Below are 20,897 nucleotides of genomic sequence, written 5' to 3' on the forward strand. Positions count from 1 at the left end.
GGGGATCAAGGTTGGGGCATGGGAGGGATTCGGGGGAAAGGCTCTGGGCAGCGCTTACCTCCAGCAACTCCCAGGAACAGCGGCATGTCCCCTCTCCAGCTCCTATGAGGAGGTGCAGCCAGGCGGCTCTGCACACTGCCCTGTCCACAGACACCACCCCTGCAGCTCCCATTGGCTGCGGTTCCTGGCCAATGGGAGCTATGGGGGCAGCACTTGGGGCAGGTGCAGCGTGCGGAGCCCCCTGGCTGCCCCTATGCATAGGAGCCAGAGAGGGGACATGCCCCTGCTTCCAGAGTGGTTGCAGAGTGGTGAAAGACCCTGACCCTGCTCCCTGGCTGGAGCGCCAGAACGGGGCAAGCCCCAGACCCCACTTCCTGACGGGAGCTCAAGGGCCGGATTAAAACGTCTGGAGGGCTGGACGTGGCCCCTGGGCCGTAGTTTGCCCACCACTGACCTAGAAGCTTATATATTTAGATCCAGATGTCCTGGGTTTGATCCTTGCAGGTGATCTGACCAGGGCATCATTACACCACCATGAATGTCTCATAGGTTATTTCTAATAAGTGTTATGATCATTATAAGTGCCTTTCATTTCAAACGACCCAAATGTACCTTACAAATTGCTATAAGCAGGGATCACTTCGCCTGCCAATGAAATATAACCACCCCTGAGCTAAAGTACAACTGCTTAGGTCCTGATCCTGCCCTGAGCTCCATGCAGGCAGTCCCTGTGCCCCCAGTGGAGCCCCACTGAAGTCAATGGAGCTGTGTGCAGATGCAGAGGTCTGCCCAGATGGTGCAATTTTCAGACTAAGGGCCTAAATGAGTTAGGTCCTGATCCTTCATGGATCTGTGCACAAGTGCAGGGATCCACCCACACAGAACTCATTGCAAGAGCAGGACCATCAGCTTTACCTTCTAAGAACCAGACCCTGCTGTAAAGAAAACCAAATCAAACATTGGCTTTGCCACCCCCCTGGATTTTTAATTGTGAGTCCTGTCATGAGAATAAAGAGATATGCAGTTACCTGAACATCAGCTGTGACAATTTGAAAGATTTTTAAAAAAATTATGACTGACCTTTTAAATTGACACTATCAAGTTAAAAACTCTAATTGCCTTGTGTGTGTTACCAATGACATGTTAAGAGTATTACAGGATAAAGAATTTTAAACAGCTAATTTACACATGCCTATTTGCTTTTTGTGCTTCTTTCAGTTTATACAATGAGATAAGTTTCATTTGTGTTTCAAGTCTGATTCCCTTTCTCATCCACTAGCATAATGCTGCCATGCCTGAGCTACAAACACAGTAAGGGAAAGATGTACATCTCAGCTTTCACTGACAGCTGGTTTAAAAAATGTTATTGAAAACACGGATGTTTATAGTAGGTTTTATAAAACTTAATTGATTTTTTTCTAATTTTGGCCCCCAGCTTGCTTAGCTGTATGGATGTGAATAGTCCCCATTAACTACTCAGGTGGGTAGAGTTAAGCATATGCCAAAAATGTTTACAAGGTCAAAGTCTTTGTTTGGTATAAACCTCCTGACAGTGTCCCTTTAAATATCTCATTGAAACACACAGCAAAGTCCTCCAGCAGCAGGAGAGAATCTTTAAATATGCATTATAGTTCATTCCAAATGAGAGAGCTCTCCTCCTCCTAGGGAATGCTACTTGGCAGCTCTGATTAGATAATAGACAACACCTGAGTAGACAGGAAGTGTATAAGTTAGTTACCTCTCCCCCTACCCCTTCTATAATAAGGGGGGTATTTTCCAAAGAGGGAGGGTGAGCTGATGAACCAGGAAATCCAGAGTAACAGAGTTTGTCATGCTAGCTGTGTCTGGGGAGACCTGGTTGTTTATTCTTTGGGAGGGAGTTTTGGTTTGTTTTCTTCCTAATGTAGGTTCTCAGTAAAACTTTGCCATGAAACCTTTGCTTTTCTCAGTATTTCCACTCCTTCTATTCTTGTCTTCCCTGGGACAGGAATTTAATGAGCAGGTTCACTTGGGCTTAGTGAAGTCCCGCCCCAATGTGACTAAAGCTGAAGAGAGGGTAAGTACTAGAGAACAGTAGAAGGTTTGTCCTGAGTATAAATCTGTAGACCCCCTCTTCTCTCCCCTCCCCATAATGCAGTAAACTAAGCTCTCCAGTATCCAGTCTCTGTTCCTCTATAAATCCCACTTTCCTCTCTCCTCCTCATACACCACAGATGGAAACTAGAAACCATCAAAGCTAGTTTTCTATAACCTGGCAGAGGTAGTGATCAGCTGCTACAAGGCTTTGGTTAAAGTGACCATGAGTAAGGAGACAGCTCTGAACACCTTCACAGTGCCTTTTTCCTGTAACAAGAACTAACCCTCTGTTTTCTTTACAGGCAAACAGGTCCCTGCAAGAGTCTCAGGAGGTGAAACCAGGTAAGAATTAAATTTTAACTACACCATTATTGTTTAAGCCAAGTAAGGTTTCAGTTAAGTCCAAAACTTGCACATTGCCCAGGCTTTGGAATAAAGGCCAGCAGGAATAAAGATGGTTGCAGAACGTGCATATTGCAGAGTGGTATTTGGGGGTACCTTACTTCAAGAGCTATGGAAAATAAAAGTCCCTTCTCCACCCCCAAACTACAAAACACTTCAGAGATTCTTGTTGGAAAATTGGTGCCTTAAGGAAGAAACACTTAATTGCAACTAATACTATTCCCTCAAACAATCAGTAAGTCAGGTGGCAGAGCCAGATTGAAAAAACAATCCGAGGTCTCTAGGTTGAACGTACATTAAGCCTCATGGGCCCTTCTTTCTTCAAGATACTTTTTATGGCAAATGCTGAACCTTTTCCTGCCCAAGGGATGGGTTTTCCAGTTCATTGAGTTAGCCTCTTTCTACCACTCCTAGTTTAACCCTTTTTTCTTCACCAAAATCTATTGGCTTTCCAGCTAGATTACCCCCTCTTAAAATGATGAGGACTAGGAGTGGGAAACAGCCCCCCAAAACTACTGAACTGATGTCAGTTACTGGGCCATCTGCTCCAAAAAAATTCCCCCTCTGTATTGGGCGTGTTCTATAGCTGCTGTATTACGAATCCTGGTGTAAGCACAGACTCAGAAGTAAATCCACCCCCACCCACCGCATCATTTTATGGCAGGCCTCACCAAGTGGTGCTGTTATAGTCTTCCAAGTACTGTTCCTTGCTGTGTGAGCAAGTTTTGAGACCTGGAAAGAGACGCTGTGGTGTTGCTCCTTGTTATGCAAGGCTCTGTGTAGAGGCAGGATCCCAGGAGAAGGAGCTGTGCAAGCAGCAGGAGAGTTTGCTTTTCTGCTGTGATCTTCTTGAGGCAAAGCTGCTTCCTAGGAATGGGGTACTGGTGTTGGGCTGAGATTCCTTGAAGAATGGATTTCCCTGTATGCTGTCTGACAATCTCATTTCAGGACTGGTGAATGAATGCAAGTAAAACAAATTACTCTTAGACTCTGTCACTGATTTTTTTTTCTCCTCCTCTTGGAAGCTGCTACTGCTCATTAAAGGGGAGACACCAGTGTTGGAAGGGGCAAAGATGCATTTTTTTGCCATCTTTAGCTCTCTGCACCAGTATGTGCAGTATAGCATCACTGCATTCACCTTAGTTAATTTAGAAAATACTCTGAAAAATGCTCCAATGGAATGCAATGCAGTGCTTGTGGGTTTTTTTATGGCAGCATAATGCTGTGTCAAAGGAGTGCAATTAGATATGGAGCGTGCAAATCAAACAGGGCTCATTCCCAATTGTAGGCGCAGAGATAGGGAAGACTTAATGGATTGTCTCATCTTCCTGTCAAAGGGCTCGACAAACTTGCTGAAGCAGTTGTAAAGCTACTTTGCTCAACAAAGTTGTGCCTTAATAGCCCTTGCCTCTGTTTGGGGCTTGTATACATGGAAGTGTTTGTGTCAACACATGTTAACCATGTCACTCCTAGTGGATTGTGTTTGCCTTTGAATCCTAAGTGAAACTGCATTTTTACGACCTTGCCTAATGCTGACAATGCAAATGGCAATTCACCAAGACTCATTTGTTTGAACGTTTAAAGCAGAAGTTTTAGTTTATATAGATTAGGCAGTCTCCCAAAAAAGAAGCTTAACTGCAGTCCATGTGACAAAAGGCACGTCTCGAATGCGTGGTGCATCCAAATAGATTCCAGTGTAGCTGCGAATGCTAAGGTCCCATAGTGATCTGGGTAAATTTGGATGTGCCAAATACCGTTGCTCAGTGATCTGCAAGTTGCAGCAGCATCTCCAGGCAGTTAGAGAGCTTTAACCTGCTCTTCAGACATTGGTTCATATTAAAAAGCACTGGGTAACTTATCTCCCAATTCAGCCGCGTGCTGGCAGAGGCAGGGGGACATGCTTTCTCACTGTTTGCTTCTAGATGCTACCAGTTCCTGCCATCAGTGTCCAAATCTCCTATCCCCAAAAGTAAAATATCTGGCTCAAAGTTTTCTAGCTGAGAAGCACTGGATCACATGGAGCACTGCTTACTGATTCCATTTCTAACCTTATTGACCTCTGAGTACCTAACTAGCTCTTAAAGGTTTGTACAGCTGGGAAATGAGTCATTCTTAGAACCATCCCAGGACTGGAGGTAGCTTTTCCTTAAATCACAATAAACCTAGATATGGATTGTCTAACTTTCCATCTGCATATATGAATTGGAAAACTTCAGAGCTGTACTCCTGGGGTGTGATCATTCTATAAACCATCTTTGGTAACTCAAGCCCCACCCATGTTAGCCTAAGACTTTCTTTAGAGGTAAGGGTATGTTTACACTACCATATATGCCAGCAAACCTTATGTTGCTCAGAGGTGTAAAAATTCCACCTCTGGAGTGACATCAATTATGCCAGCATAAGCAGTAATGTGCACAGTGCTATGTTGGCAAGAGAGCTTCTCCCAGTGACATACCCACCGCCACTCATTGGGGGTGGATTAATGATGTCGATGGGGGAGCTCTGTCTCATTGGCCTAGAGTCTCTACATGAGAGCATCAGTACAGCTGTGCTGCTGTAAGCTTGCTAGTGTAGGCATGGCCTTATTTTCACACCTCTCTACTTCCCAAGCCACAGCAGCTGAGCCCAGATCCTCAAAGGCTTTTTAGGTGCTTTGCCCATTGATTTCAATGGGAGTTAAGCAGTTAAATAAGCCTGGGGATCTGGGACTTGGCTCCTAGCAAATTACTTGCATGGTCTTTTTAGTGTAAATATACTTCCTCACTGAGGGGAAAGGTGCAGGGGAGGGTGAAGACCTTTTTGTTTGAAGCAGGAGAGCGGAAATCTTTCTGAGATGAAGGGGAACACTTTCTTTCTGGGAAGGCTTCAGCTTGAATCTCTCTCTCTCATCTTGTCTTCCAGAGCTTGGGCTCCCTTGGATGTTGGTGTATGTCCCTGTGAGAAGTTGCCATAGAGTCCTGAAGGAAAAGCTTGGGGAGTTTTCTCCTCCAACATATAACCATTTTCAGCTAAATATTTGGTGCAACTGGACCATATGGGCAGGCTCCAGAAAACACATAATCATTTATATCAAAGGATTTATGACTGATGAGGACTGTGACAAAAATGAGGATAAAATCCTATTTCAAGGAGTCTCTTCATTAGTAGAAAACACTGTCATCTATGCTTGTTGGAACAAGAAGATTCATGTCTTTGCCACCTATGCCCGGGCTGTCCATGTAGTGTTTCTGATGAAGTATTCTTCAAACCCTAAAAACAAATACTTTAAAGGAAAGTATTATATATTCAAACACCGTGACATTGACTCCTCTTCTGAAGATATCTTAGTTTCTCAACCCCCTATTCCAAAATCAAAAAAAACTAGTCACAGCACTCCCAGATCTAACAAAGTATCAGTAATATACCATGGAGAGATTTCAGATGATACAAACATTAGTACAGCTTCAAGTACTGAGAATCTTAACAAAAACCTTAACAAGACAACTGTACTTAATAACACAGGGTTATTACAGGTAGGGGGTGAAGGTCAAAATGTCACAGTTCTTGAAAGTTCTCTTCAGCTTATACCTCAGCATGATGCAAGGACTCAACCTTTGAAACCAGAAGCTCAGAGCTTGCTGGAGTCTCTCAATTTGTCTACATCATCAATGGACACAGAGAAGAGTCTTGGCACAAGAAAGTCTTTTGGAAGACTAACCCAAACTGCAGCACCTGATATCTGGAAGCTGAGACCCTCAGAGTGTGAAGAGATCCTGGTGGACTTTAGCAAGGTGTACAGGCCAAAAAGTCTTCCAGGCTTTCTTTCTGAGACTCCTTACTTAAGTGTTTCTCATCTAACTGACCCCTTGAAATCTTTGGAGTTAAAAAGACCAGAGAGCGAAATGTCCTTCATACTCACTAGTTTGAAGCAAACTAATATGGGAGACTTACAACTGAAAATAAATCCAACACCTCTGAGTTACCCTGTCCTGGACTCGTATTTGCATTCCCTAGCCCATGACAGAGTAGAAACCATAGGAGACGATGATATTGGCTCTACCCCTTCCCAAAGTCTCAGCACGGTTACCTTGGTGAATGATAATCTTTTGCAGTCAAACATCTTGGCTTATAAAGTGATGAGCAGTCACAGTGATAGCCTTGTGAAAGGTTCACTGCCTAGCCTCAGAATGACCAATCAGGATCAAGTGGTGCTTGGTGATCGGTCACAGCCTGAGACAAGGGGAATGGATAAAGCTGGAAGTTACCAAATAAGTTCGACTCAGAGGGTCAGTGGAGATAAGTCTGTAACTGAACTGGATCTGAGAACAACGAACCTCAAAACTATTGACCCTCTTGATGTTTCTGTTCTGGAAAGTTCTATGGAAGTCATTGACCAGCCAGAAATCACGTTGGTTACTGCAGCACCATATAGTTTGTCAGACGGTGAGCACCACTTGAGGCTCCAAATCCAGCATGTGGATTCAGCTTCTATAGAACTAGAAAGCATCCTTCCAAGTACAGAAGTGTCCCTGCATCTTGCTGCTAAGGTAAATGTGTCAGAGGTGCTCTATTTGGGCATGAAAAGCAGCCAGCAGGTGGGCCTGGTTACGGGACTGGAGCCGGTTCCAAGTACAGAAGTTTCTCTTCCTCCAGCTGCCTCAGAACTGGAGCTCACTCCAAGTACAGAAACCTCCCTTCCTGTCCTTCTCTCAGAACTGGAGCCAGTCATCCCCTTCCCACATACAGAACCATCCATTTCTCCAGCTGCCTCAGAACCAGGCTCTCTCCTCTTCCCAAGCACAGAAGTGTCCCTTCCTGTGTTTCCCACAGAAACAGAGCCTGTCACCTCAGCATTGGGGCCTGTCATCCCTTTCCTAAGTACAGAACCACCCCTTCCTCCAGCTGCCTCAGAACTGAGACCTGTCCCCTTCCCAGGTACAGAAGTGACCTTTCCCCTGACTGCTATGGAACTGGAGCCTGTCATCCCAAGTAGAGAAGCGTCCCTTCCTCCAGCTGCACTTAAAAATGAGCTCCATTTGAGAACAAAAAGCAGCCACTACATTGACGCTGACACAGAGCTAGATCATATCCCTCTAAGTACAACTGTGCTGCTTCATCCAGCTGCTCAGAAGGAGGACCTGTTGGAAGGCAAGCCTCCCTCAAAGCCACACAGTGACTGCTATGGGTCTCCAGCTGCTACAGAACACAGACATGCCCTCCCAAGTACAACACAGTCTCTTAACTTCTTTCTTCAAGAAAGCAAAATAGGTGTCCAACAATCAATGCTAAAAGGTGAGAGAGAGGAGAGCATCCATGAGGCAGAAACTGCACAACCTGGAAAGGCTGGTGAAAGGAACTTAATCACAAACTTAATCACTGGCAACTTCTTCTCAGACACCACTCAGCTGCAAGCCTTAAAACCAGAACCTCAGCTTGGACGTCTTGGATCTGAGGGCCATACAAGTAAAGTTTCTCCAGTAACTGAGTACCTCGCTAAAACACCCTTAGTGGTAACAAGGACGGATAGAGTAAAGCAAAATGAGCTCATGTTCAAAAATGGTCTTATGACCTCTAACACTAGGGCTACTCCACCTCTGGAGCACATAGCCATGAATACTAAAGTTAAATTGACTGAGCCTGTAAAGGAGATGAGTAACACAACACTGAAACAAATATTCCCAGATACCACAAAACTTCATGAAGGGCAGCAAACCACTGAGTGGAGCAGTGCCTCTCAGAGCTCTGCTACTGCGTATAGTAACGCTCTGACTCCAGCTAAGAAACTGGTACCAAAAGAGAGCATAGCTTCACATCCTGTCCAATCGTCTTCTGCTCGCGCACCTGAGAATGCATCAACTTCAGAAGCAAGAGTCTTCCTGAACTACATTGGTATGTTTAACATTTACTGTGTATCTAGGTAAATCTTGCTGTCTCTTGGGGTTTAAATTGTGAGCAACCATATGGCTGGGTTGAGGAGTGGGGGATACTGCGGCTTCTGTAGCACTCTGCTATTGTAACTACATTAGCAATACTCTACAGCATGCATACAGTATTGATGCTGAATTAGAAGTTTCTGTACACACTCATCTGATGCTGAATGCTTACAGCTGTTGTGCAAAGTATGCAGTTACCAGCTTCTAATTCTTCTTAATGCTGATCAATTCAGCAGATGAGTCCAAGAGAAATCTGAAAAAATAGGAGTTTCTTTGCACTAACATGCAATCTAGTTTAGGAATTCTAATGACTGGGATTGTGGAACTGGTGTCCTAGCTGTAGTCTGAAGGGACAATCGAAGTTGTGGGTTTCAAGTTTCATTTAGTAACAGCTAGGCAGCCCATGTGCCAAAATTCTTCCTCCCACTAGTCTGAAGGGCATTGTGTCCCCTTTTGAGTGCCCATCTTGATTGGCTCTAATAGAATAACAACTGTCTGTCTGTCTCTCTCTCTCTGCAATCTAATTTTGGACCCCAGTGTACTTGTGACTGGCATTACTGGAAGCATGATCATTTATGCCCTCTTGTGATCACCAAAAAGGGTGTTTGATGAGCTCTATTTGCTTCCTCCCTCTCTGCAGACTTCTCATTGTCCCATCAGTCCTGGGAGTGTGAGACTCTTTTTTGAACTTAGTTGTTCCTCACCAGTCCTGTCTCGGGTGTCAGTGGCAAAGTTTCTTACTAAACCTCTTTGCTACCACCAGATCCTGATGACCTGGGGGACAGCTTCTTGCTATCCAGCTAGCATGGTTCTTGGTGGAGCTGGCTGAAGAGCAAATATTTGAGTAACTTGACTGTTTCAATTAATCAAGCAAATGATTTACCCAGCAGTCTGCCCAACTATAGAGCTGGTGGAAACAATTAAAAATTAGACTGACAACTTGTCTCTGGTCATAATGAATAACTTGACCAGCTCTCTCCCTAACCATTAGAATTTTCCTCCATTAGGAAGGGGTAACTGAAGAAACTGTGCAGAGAACTGGCAGAGTCATACCAGTTTGCATAGCTAACCAGGAATAGTTTTACTCCCTCTTTAAATGTTGGGTTTTTTACAATTTAAAGCAAGAGAAGGTAGAAAAACAACCTTGCAGTAGGAATGCACTCAGACAGGTCTCTTCCTATAATGGAAGGAATTGGCTTTGCTTGTAAACAAGGTTTGTTTGTCTTTTTTAAAGTTTCTAGAATGAAGATTGATATTACTGATTTTTTTTTTTCCTTCCATGCATTATCCTTCCTCCCCAGTTCCAGAATTACCTTGGTTGTTGCTGTATCTTCCTGTAAGAAGTTGCCACGTCACCTTGAAAGATGAAATTGGGACATTTTCCCCACCGGCACATAGTGGTATTCAAACCAACATCTGGTGCAACTGGACCATTTGGGCAGGCCCCCAAAAACACATCCTGATTTACATAAAGGGATTTCAGGGGAAGGAAGATTGTGAAGAAAACCCAGATAAAATAATTTTTCAAGGGGTCTTGTCAAGTGTGGAAAGAAAAGTAGTTTATGCTTGTAAGAACCAAGGTACTCTGATCTTTGCTACTCAGGCTTTGGCTGTCCATGTCGTGTTTCTGTCCAAGGGCAATTCCTTACACCGTGAACGCAAATATTTCAAAGGACAATATTATGTATTCGAAGACTATGAAACTTCAAGATCTACAAATGTTACTGCAGCTCCTAAAGAGCCAGTTCAGAAAACAACTAGGAGAACTAAGTATGGCAGTATCCGATTCTACCCTAAATCACCCATAAAACACTACAGAGGTCTTCTGGATTTTGTAAAGACCAGTACAGCTCATAATGAAAATCAACAGCTTAACAAGCTGCCTACGTTAGACACAGAAGGTTGGGACAAAAATGGAAGCTCACCAAGACTAGAAACTTTCTTAAGGTTTGTTCTTGGGAACAACACACACATCCCTCTCTTAAAAGCCATGGACAACATGACCTTCCGCACTCATCTGAAGTGGCAGCAATTTATGAAATCTTTGGATAATGAAAACAGTAGGGAAGAAAAACATTCGGACTTTCTAATGGTAACCCCAGCATTAAATGTATTGAGGCTAAACATCCAAAATGAGAGAGAGCAAACTATTGCTTTCAGTAAACTTGTGGACAGGCCAACAATCCACTCGAACCCGGTCTCAGAGACTCTGCCCATGAAATCTGTGGAGATGCGAAGTGTCAAAACAACAAAGTCAGTAGGACCCCAGCACAGCTCAGTTGCTCTCTGGAGACCAGCTACTATGGAAGACCTACAGACAAAGGCAATTCAAGCTGTGCATAGAAATCCTACTCCTCATCATGGCTTGCAATCTCTGCAGGGCACATGGGAAGAGCAGAACATTCGAATGACCTCTTCTCAAAGCTTTAGAGCTGCACCGATCAAAGACAGAGAGGTTCTCCAGTCAAACCATGTGAACGATGAGAGTGTGGCCAGTCATCCTGCTGCTTTTGTGGAAGACTTCCAGGCTAATGCGGGGCTGAGCGGGGATGGTCAAGAAGTAACTGGTCTGGTACAGTATGTGATGAACTTGGAGAGAAGCATTCAAGAAAGTCATCATGAACATCAAACACACAGAAAGGGAAATGACCAAGGTGATCTGTACATGAAGCCAGCTTCTGCCCTCAAAAATGTTAAACTTAATGTTGAGCCTCTTATTTTGGGAACTCCTAAGAAAGTTCTCAAAACCGAGTCCATCCTGGTTACTGTAGCCCTACACAACATGCTGGATGTCTCTAGCAGTTACCGTGCAGAGACCACTGCTACTGAATTCAAACCTGTTCTCCCAAGCAGCACCGGAAGTGGCCCGTTGGGAAAGACAGCTGCTGCTACTGCACACCTTGGCACTCTAGTAACCCAAGACACAGAACCTCCACTGATCATGAGCACAAAATCCCCTTCTTCCTATGCCTCTTCTGGTGGAGTATCAAAGGACACTGCATCCTTGAAAACAGAACATGAGAGAGATTCCTTTGGTAAGTAGTTGCTCTAATTTAACCATATAAAGTTTACTTATCTACTTGGATTGTCAAATGTAGTCATGTTAAGGCAATAGCCAAGACAGTGTTTCTAGTGTCTATGGATGTGGCTTTTTTTATTGCTTCAGAAAGATGCTTCCTGTCAGGGTCAGAAATAACTTTAGGAAGTGTTGGATGACTTGACATGAAGATTTTCACCATCCCCATTGCTCTGAACGTAAACAGCACATCTCTATAAACCTCTTCTGTGCCTAGCTGTATCAAAGGAAGGAAAGGTGGTGGTGGGGGGGCGTTATATGCACTAGACATCTAGGCCCACATTCTTCTCTCAGCATTTATAGCGTTTAACAGGACTTGGGCCTACATTTCTGCCATACTTGTTGAGATTCTTATACTGACTCTCAACAGTTAAAACTGCAATAGTCTGCATTTGTCAGCTTGTTTTCTTGCCTCACCTTCTCTAAAACTCACTCTTTCACTTGCCTCAAAATTCACAGGTTTGGTTTGTAACTGATGGGTGTGGGGTTTTTTGTTCTTTCCCTACCAAACTTTAGTGAACCTCCACTTTTAAGATGTCAGTTATGGAGTCCAACATCTTTGAACGCTCCACTGCCACTTCATGAGGTGGGGAGAGAATTTAGGGCATACCTATGCTGCCCTGCAGTCTGGATTAAGGGAGTGTAAATAGTTGAGCACCAGAGTGCTATGCTGTAGCTCCCCCATGTGGATGCTGTGGGTGTGAATGTAAAAGTCCTGTGTTTGTACTATCTCTCTGACTCCAAACTGTGGGGCAGAGTAGACGTGCCCTTAGTTTACTGGCCTCTCATTGTGAAGATCCAACACATGGTACCAGACTCTAGTTTATTAAATAGAACTTCTGTACTTAGAGCAGTGCTATGGCACAGCTGCTCTAGCAAGTTCAAAGCAACACTGGGAAACCACTTTAGGCTTTTGGTGTGTAACTTGTCTTTGTGTGTGTGGCGTGTGTGTGGTTTTTTTTATAAGACCAGCTCAGGACTCCTTATTGCAGAAGCACCACAGACTGTAACCTGATCACTAGGCCTATTCTTTATAAAGCATCACTAGCACAAATGGCCCTTCTATTAAAGTTATAATTGAATAGTAAAACTGTGTTCTTCCCTTTTAGCCTTACTCGGTGGTTACCAAATTGGCCTTTCTCTTTCACCCTGACAGATATGGCTTCCATCTTCACCTCTCTCAAAAATGATACCATGTTGGAATCCCAGCACAATCCTGGAGGTAACTGACTTGGGCAGGGGAAGCATTTTATCATGGGTGAGGTTCTGAAACATGAGACAAGCATTTAACATTTGACCAGAAACCAGATTAAAGATGGGAAATGAACCACTTGCTTCCAGCTAATAGTCATAAATTAGAACTGAAGACTTGTCAGGGTTTTTAATGACTAAATATGAACAATAAAATTATATGGTGTATACTACAGCAGAATACAATGCCCTCGATAACTAATAAAAAGCAGCTGATGCCTCTGGGGATGAGGGGAAAGGAGAAGGGGAGCCTGTATGTGACATTAGGTTGAAAGCCTTGGAGTGGGCTCCCTTGCCAGTCTCAGCTCTCCTGAGGCCACAGCCAGCCCCTGTCAGCAGACTATATAGCACTTCAGAGGTAGGCTAACAAGAACCACCTACCAAACCAAGCTAATTGTGTCTAACCCCTGCTGGTCCTGGAAAAATCCCTGAAATAAAGGCAGGGGCAGCAGGGTTTCTTACCCAGGGCCAATTTGGGGGCTGGGGCTGTCAACCAACACATCCCCTCACAATCGGTATAAATTACTAAACAGATTGGGCTAGATAGACCAAGATCCCAGCCCAAGGTTGGAGACACCTGTCCTCATTTGGAGCCTGGTGATGGTATAATCTTTCACAACACTGTTCTCCAGAGCCCCAGGCCAGGGTTGTGATCCTGAATTCCCCCCCTTGACTTTGACAGGAGCAGGGTTTCAATTAAGGTTGCTTATCTTTGTATTTCAATGCTTGAGCTGCATGTGAGGTCTGTTGGTTTGTTTGTTATCTTTGTGCTTGTGTATATGCTGTTTCCTTGAACACTTAAAGAAACTGGTGCTCGTTCATCAGTAGTTATTTGTGCAGTGTGCCAATGGACCTTCATTTATTGTGCTTTCATTTATAACTCACTGGAGATTTCTGATCTCGTGGGAACAGGATGAGATACTAAGCATCCTTCACCTTATCTGTGCCTTTTAAACAGGAAGTCTCATAAGCAAGCAAAAGATCCCAAAGCATGATTCCCAAGAGTAGGTGTATTAACTAGAACTGGGTGGATACTGCAAAATTTTTCCCTGGATACTTAAGAACTAGACGCAGTTGTATTCATGCACTTGTTAGTCTATGAATAGTGTGAAATTTTTACCGGCCTGACTGTTGGGAGACAGCTAACTTTAATCTCTCATGTTCAAATGCTCTTAGAAAGTCAGCTTGCTTTCCATGAATTTGAGCCAGAAACCCAATCAAATGATGCTCATCCAGTTGGGGAACAGATATAACGACCTGTCCCTTGCATGACCAAAATCAACTTAAAAAAAACAGCTGCACGTCAGATTGTGAGCAGTGAGCCAAAGAACCAACCTGCAAAAATAGTCAGTCCTAATTTTTCTAATATTCATTCATATATGAAGAGGGTAAATGTCATTGAATAAACATACATGTAGCAAACCTGCATCCGGGTAGTCTTAACTTTGGCATCCTATCCAAATTGCCCTTGCAGCATTCTACCTACCTAAGCTGCACAGAGGGTGGCTTTACTTAAGAGGCAAAAATATCATGTTAAACGGCTTGTCATCCCAAAGGAGACTGCCTTGCTGGTAGCGAGTGGAAGGCTACAGATTGACTCTAAACTGCACAGTGTGTAACCTTTCTGGGTGAAAAGGTGTAAATACTTGCATAACACTAATATTACTGCATAAATAGTAACCTAACGTGTGATTGTCTCAAACATTGTTCTGTCTGTGTGGCACAACTTCTAAAAGGATCAGCCTAATATGACACTGACTTATTCAAGAAAGTTCTTGGTTAAGCTCTTCTGGCTGTGTTCTATCCCCCTGCTGTGTGTTAGCAAGAACAGAACTTAGATCATAATTACACAGCTAAATTCAGTACAATTGAAGCTCCTTGCTAAGGTCTTATTGGGTTTTATTTCTTTTGACAGATGTCTTGTTTGAAGTAACTAGTGAAATTGAACACAAGGGATGGATCCCACGTAGTAGAGATGAGCTGAAAAAGGCCCTCATGGAATCCATTAAGCTTCACGTAAGATGGATGTGTTGTGTTGTGCTACTAAACTGCCTTGAGACAAGATCATCCCAGTGCACAGTCCCTCTGTGGCGCTCTGTCTCAGCTTTCACATCCAGAGACCTTCTAAATGCCCCTTCCTGTGCATCTTTTCACCATATTCTAATTTTGTTCCAAAACTAACCCTGTAGTGTCCAGTCCAGTGTCTTGCATCCGTGTGTTTCTGACAATGCTTAGTCTATAAATTTTCAAAGTACCATAATATTCCAATCTATTAGCTTGTAATTTGATACAAAGATCAACATAAGATCAGTTTATGGCCTTAACACTCATTTTTTAGAAGAAATTAACTGCTACAGTAGCTGCCACCCAATGCTACCTAACTTAAGGAGAGCAGACCTACAAACGTTTAAGGCTGCTACATGTGGCTGTTTTCAAGAGAGACCCTGTTCCTCTATAGGAATGAAGTTATAACTGATCAGTTCTGTGGCGCACAGGACTGGTGTCTAATGTCTGACATTTCAGAGCTGGGACTTGCATTTACATTCAAGTCCCAGCCATAGGTCATATACTCCAGGTTGGGTAAACTGGCTCCATTGAGGATTTATACTGACTGCTGCTACTGCTATAGCTGCACTAGTGTAAATCCCTAGTATAGACCGGCAAAGCTGCTGTCTTCGGTGGGTTCAGCTTATCTAGCATCAAGCACCAGTAAATCCACCCATGCAGATAGCAGCTTTGTCTTCGCTAGGGGTTTGCACCACTGCAGCCACTCCAGTGGCTAGCTAGCTGATGGCTGGAATTGGGCAAATTCCCACTGAAAAGACCTCGGTGTTTGGCATTAACACAGCTACTTTAACAGCATTCACCTCCTAGCTTGACTCACTGCAAGGAAGAAACAGGTACAGAATCCTCCTGGCCTACGGTTTGTAGTCAAAACAGCTGCCACATTTACTACAGGATTTAATATTTTCTGAGATAAGGTACTTGGGGGAAGGGGAGGTTACAATTCCCCCTGAACTTCTCATATTGCTGTATGGGAGTCCAAACTAAAGGAAGATAGGGAGTGGTCTGGCATGGAAAAGGTTGAGAACTGGTCTAGAGGACAGGTGTCCGGTAGTCTTTGGAAGACTCCTCTTAGATTGGTGACTAACTTTTCTTCCCCGGGCAGCCACCGTATCTGTAGAACCACTAAAATACAGACCTCTGTCTTTGTAAGGAAGTCTGTTTAGAGTAGGCTTGACAGTAGTACTTGGCTAAGCTTTGGCCATCCCCTTATGAAAATCAACATTCTGCATTCTGTTACTTTGCAGATACAAAAGAACCTGAAACTCTTGGTAAGCAAAGTCAATGAAATCAAGTTAAAGGAAATCAAAAGGTATGGCTGGCTGACTGTGTGACCCCCTACAGCCACTCAAAATCACTTAAATGCAATTGATGCAGTGTCTTATCTAGAACTGTCCTTTTTCATAAAAGGAAAATTTAGATGCTAGTTAGCTGCTCTAACTTCGCCATCCCTCCTCCATCTGCCATGATCAAGCAAGACTTCTACTTTGGATTGCAAATATGGCTTTTCCTGAGTAGGAAAACTTTTTTTATACATCAAATTGGCTGTAGTATGCAATCCCATAGGAATGAGATTGCAAAAATTAATGTCTAAGGTAGTGTTGCACGGAGGCTTTATTGGTGTGGATTAAAATAAAATGATTCTGAAAGTCCCTCCCAGTTTCCGGTTGAAATTTAGAACACATGATGGTAGAAGGGCTCTGAGGGTAAGTTTGTGTTTGGGGTTCTCCCCCTCCCTTCATTTAGGACATCAGGTAAACCAAGCTAAGGTTGGTTGAGACTGAAACATTTTTGTCTAATGGCCGGTCTGCAGCCTAGTGAAAAATGAGTCTAGTGGTTTCAATCCCGCTCCATGTGGAGGGGTGTCTCAGTCACAACTCACCAAGAATTGAAAGGGAAATGACAAACTCCTCTCCCCTTTAGAAGAAGTCCCTCTAAGGTTGAGACATATATCAGAGGAAGCATCTAGTACCTGATCTGTAGATAAATGGAGAATGACTTCCTGCTGTGGAGCCCAGTTCAGTAATAACATATATGCAGCTGGACATTTCTCTTCTCTGCTTAGCTGAAGTTACTTTGCTTTAATGCAGGACAAATGACCTAAAACCAACATTCACTTTCTGGTTACACTTAAAACCAGAGGAAAGGAATCTGTCTGTCTTACTCCATTCTCAACTGAATGATCTCATTGGCAAATCTATGGGAGCTGAGAAGTTGCAGATGGCTTTATTGTCAGTTAGAGGTATGTGCTTTGCATTATTGAACTGTTCAAAGCTGCTGCTGCCCCTTGCAATGGGCTTAACAATGAACATGATAGATCTGGCTTGGGAAAAGGAGAGCTTGAGTAAAGTTGGCTTGGAGCACTGTATGTATGTGTAACTTGATTCGTATGTAGCCTCTTCATTTTAAAAAAAAAAATCTGGATTGGGGTGGGAATAACGCATTAGTTCAAGGTGATGGATATTTTAAGGAAATCCTCTTTTTGAAGAAGCACTTGTGTAGCTCTACGGCAGACTTGCTGCACCTGCTCTCTCCACTGCAGATGTGAATGAATGCAACTCTGGAATTGGAATGTGTGGTGATGAGGCTGACTGCCTCAACGAAGATGGCACTTACTTATGTCGCTGTAAAAAAGAGTACGAAGATCGCTCTCCGACTAAATCTGGCACGTTGTGCGTCCGTATTCCACAATCAGGTAGAGGAGACAGAATTATACTTATCTTTTTTTTTAGTAGTGCTGCATCTTAAATATGCAGCTTCGTGCTCTTGAATACCATTTCAAATACAAGTACTAGGGGTATATTGACACCACACAACTGAATGAATTAATCAGTTATTGTTGTGACAACATATGCCAAAGGAGTTCTTCATGTCCAGACGCTTACTGTGAAATGCTCTCAACAGGCATGAGTAGCAAGAACTGTTTAGCCACTTACTGTGAGGTACTTGTATTTAATCTCTTGACTTTAGTCCTTTGTAACAATAATCACTATGAATCTTCGCTTTGTTAAATGTGGATTAAGTTTGATTTTAGAAATAACTCTATTGCTGAAAGAATTCTGTCTTTGTGCCTAGCCCTGGATGAGGCAGCAAGGAACCTTTCCCATTTCTTTGCAAGGACTATCAATGCTGGCTGTGTCCGATGTACTCTAACTTCTCCATGAGGAAGTAGAACTCCTACTTTGGCTTATTATCTTTAACTGATTTCTAATAGAGCTAATGCTAACAGAAATCAGCTGCTCTTAAAGTGAGGCTGAGTGCCCACTGAGGGGTTTGTATCAATTTAAAAACCACTTTAGTTTGCTATTGTTCAGAGCAAGATTCTCCAGTGGTAAATTGTAAGTTAGGAAGAGATTCCTCTTCTCTTCTCCTCACCCCCGCGCGCCCCTCCCCCCCCCCGGAGCTGTTGAAAACCAAATTTACTCTTAGAATTCTAACGATCAAACCTATCTACACTCTGCTGAGCAGGCTGAGGAACAATATTGTTGAGAACTGGCTGGGCACCGTAATGTGAGGCCGTGGCCAGTACATGAAAATAGTGTTTCAAAACCCAGCCTGTTGGCTTTCAGAATAAGGCTTCTGCTTGGCAGGTTTGTCCTGGGTTGACTGGCTTCACTCCATTAATTATGACAATTACACTCCTAATCCTTTCCCCCTCCCTACATCTGCTGTAGAGCTCTACTTGCTATGACTTATCTTCCTACATTCTTGAATTTGGCATATGGGTTTGCAAAAGAATTGGCCAATGGGACCGAGGAACCCTAATCACTACCCCACATTGCCTTGGAATTCTTCATATTTTAGTGGAACTCTGCAGATGACGGCAAGAAAGGGGTTCAGATTCTTCCAGTGTGTACACAACTCTTGGGCCTGGTTGCGTAAGGCAAAACAGATGGCATAAATCGTGGGTCAGATAATAACTAGTTGGTTAATCTAATCACGCCGAATAGTTGTACATTGTTAATTTAGCCTTTCCTTTGTTAGCTAACTCTTCTCAAATTAATTGACTTATGAAATGTTCAGAAAAATTTGCCAAACCATTTAACAAAACTAGCCAGCTCCAGATGCCTTTGCCAAAAACACGAAAGGCAAATGAAATTGTGCCCATATTCATGAATTCTTTTATTCAGCCAGTTCTAGTTCTAACCAAACTACCTTTTTTCTATTTATTTTGAATTTTTTTCCAAAACTAACGGGAGAACAAAGTGTACTATAAACATTTCAGTGGGATTTGTAGGGAATAAATGGGCAGTTGAAATCAATGGAATAAATTGCCTAGGGAGGCTGTGGAATCTCCATCTCTGGAGATATTTGAGTAGGTTAGATAAATTCTATCCGGGATGGTCTAGACAGTATTTGGTCCTGCCATGAGGGCAGGGGACTGGACTCAACCTCTTGAGGTCCCTTCCAGTCTATGAATGCCCATGTGCCACCAGGTGAGCTCCCCTCTCTCCGCAATGAGAACTAGAATAGATAAATTGGGTCTCAAATTGTAATGGATTGTAAGTATTGCTAGTGGAGCTCTACCCCAGTAAGAGAATCAGAGTAAAACATTATGCTGGGTCTGGAAACCATTCATAGGTCTAAAATCTTCTACCAGATAGAGGATTGAAGTGAGGAGACCACTGCCTTTGTCCCAGACTACATCACATCTATCACAGTAAGAAGCTGCAATTGGACTTTTGCAGCTATAGCAGAGCATAGAGCAGTTGCTTCAAAGGTGCATGTAATTAATGAGTAAACATACAGTTAATGGGTAAAAGTCAGTCAGCTAATTGACTTAGAAGCCAAAGTCCCATATATTTCTTCAATGTCTCCAAAGGAAGACAAGGTGGGCTAGATAACATCTTTTACTGGACCAACTTCTGCCTCATCCACCTCCCCTCTAATATCCTGGGAGCTGCCAGAACACTGCATGCAATAATCGCTCCAAAGTCACTTTTGAAAATGGAACGTGAGCTATTGAAAGTCACTAGGACTTTGGCTCCTAAGTCACGCGGCTTTAGAAAGTCTTAGCTAGAGAGACTGCAGTGGAGGGTCATTCTGAATGCGGTTTGCCTTCAGACTAAAAGCCCCACCGGCAGTTAGCCTCTCAACACAAGACTCATAAACTCTGGTGTGAGGCTGAATATATAGACTGCCATCTTTCTTTTTAGGTATTGGTGGTTTGTTCAGCTACCTGGAAATTCTAGTCGGTACTACAGTATTCTTCATCTTCATCCTCGTGGTGGTGGCAAGCATTCTGTGCACAATACTCAGGAAAAGACGCACAAAGAAGGCTTGTATTGAGGAGCCGGTTGCAAGTGGAACACCTTCAGCACAGTCTCAGCTGCCTGTATCTTCTATCAATCTGAGTAACCTTGGTGACCACCTGATCCTAGATCCCTTCCGGCCAAAGCTCAGAGCCAAGCCCCCAGAATGGACATCACAAGTGCGAGCCCACCCAAATGAGACTTATAGAATCTCCTTTGAGCAATCTGAATGTTTGTAAAGCAAACCTATGCTGAAAGTTTGAGTTTTTTCTACTGATTGCCTCTTTACCATTCATGAACTGAAATGGCCTATTCCTTTCAACAGAACTTGAACAATCCTGGATCTCCTACACTTGTTTCTGTTGGCTAAAGTGAACAGTGCTGTGGCTCAAAACTTATTTTGGTTCTTGGTTGGATTCTTGATCCTTGTACTGTCTGTAGGTTTCATATAGCTGATTCTTTGTGACTGGAAGGAGTTGTTTCTGCAAACAGCTGGCCTGTAAATAAAGCTGGTATCTCACTATGCATGGAAAATGTACACCTTGCGTACTATTGGTGTTAGATGCAAGGAGTGGGGAAGGATGGAAGACTTCAGTTAACAGGAAACGTGAAAAGGATTATAGCTTAAGCAAGTTAACTGCCTCTTGTTAGGCAAATATATCAACTGAAAACCAGAAGTAAGTTGCCCTGGTACTGCTTTAATTTAACTCATTGCCCTTGGTCTTCCTGCCACCTCCTTCCTTTTTTTCTTTCCCTTGTTACCTAGGCACTCTGTAGTCCATCTTGCTTTCTTTGCCGTCTTTGTGTACGTGTGCTAATGTAAAACAATTTATTTACATAAAGGTGGTGTCTTTTTAACAAATG

At 43.3% G+C, this 20,897-nt stretch overlaps 1 protein-coding gene across 1 annotated transcript; it reads left to right on the top strand.

Annotated features, from left to right (window-relative positions):
- The first annotated feature begins 1,760 nt into the window (after nt 1-1,760).
- On the top strand, nt 1,761-20,571 carry LOC120402206. Its single transcript, XM_039532652.1, has 10 exons — nt 1,761-2,056; nt 2,379-2,418; nt 5,380-8,346; nt 9,692-11,425; nt 12,623-12,688; nt 14,633-14,733; nt 16,029-16,093; nt 16,872-17,023; nt 17,324-17,476; nt 19,938-20,571. Exons 1-10 carry the CDS (start codon nt 1,928-1,930, stop codon nt 20,270-20,272), a joined length of 5,742 nt encoding a protein of 1,913 aa, XP_039388586.1. The 5' UTR covers nt 1,761-1,927; the 3' UTR covers nt 20,273-20,571.
- The last annotated feature ends 326 nt before the right edge of the window (nt 20,572-20,897 follow it).

The sequence above is a fragment of the Mauremys reevesii genome, linkage group 3 (assembly GCF_016161935.1).
Source record: "Mauremys reevesii isolate NIE-2019 linkage group 3, ASM1616193v1, whole genome shotgun sequence".
In the NCBI taxonomy this organism is placed as follows: domain Eukaryota; kingdom Metazoa; phylum Chordata; order Testudines; family Geoemydidae; genus Mauremys; species Mauremys reevesii.

Excerpts from the sequence above, each read along its gene's own strand:
- LOC120402206 (XM_039532652.1), top strand. The coding sequence starts at position 1,928 with ATGAAACCTTTGCTTTTCTCAGTATTTCCACTCCTTCTATTCTTGTCT. Across the intron at positions 11,426-12,622 it reads ACATGAGAGAGATTCCTTTG|ATATGGCTTCCATCTTCACC; the intron begins GTAAGTAGTTGC and ends TCACCCTGACAG. Across the intron at positions 12,689-14,632 it reads ATCCCAGCACAATCCTGGAG|ATGTCTTGTTTGAAGTAACT; the intron begins GTAACTGACTTG and ends TTCTTTTGACAG.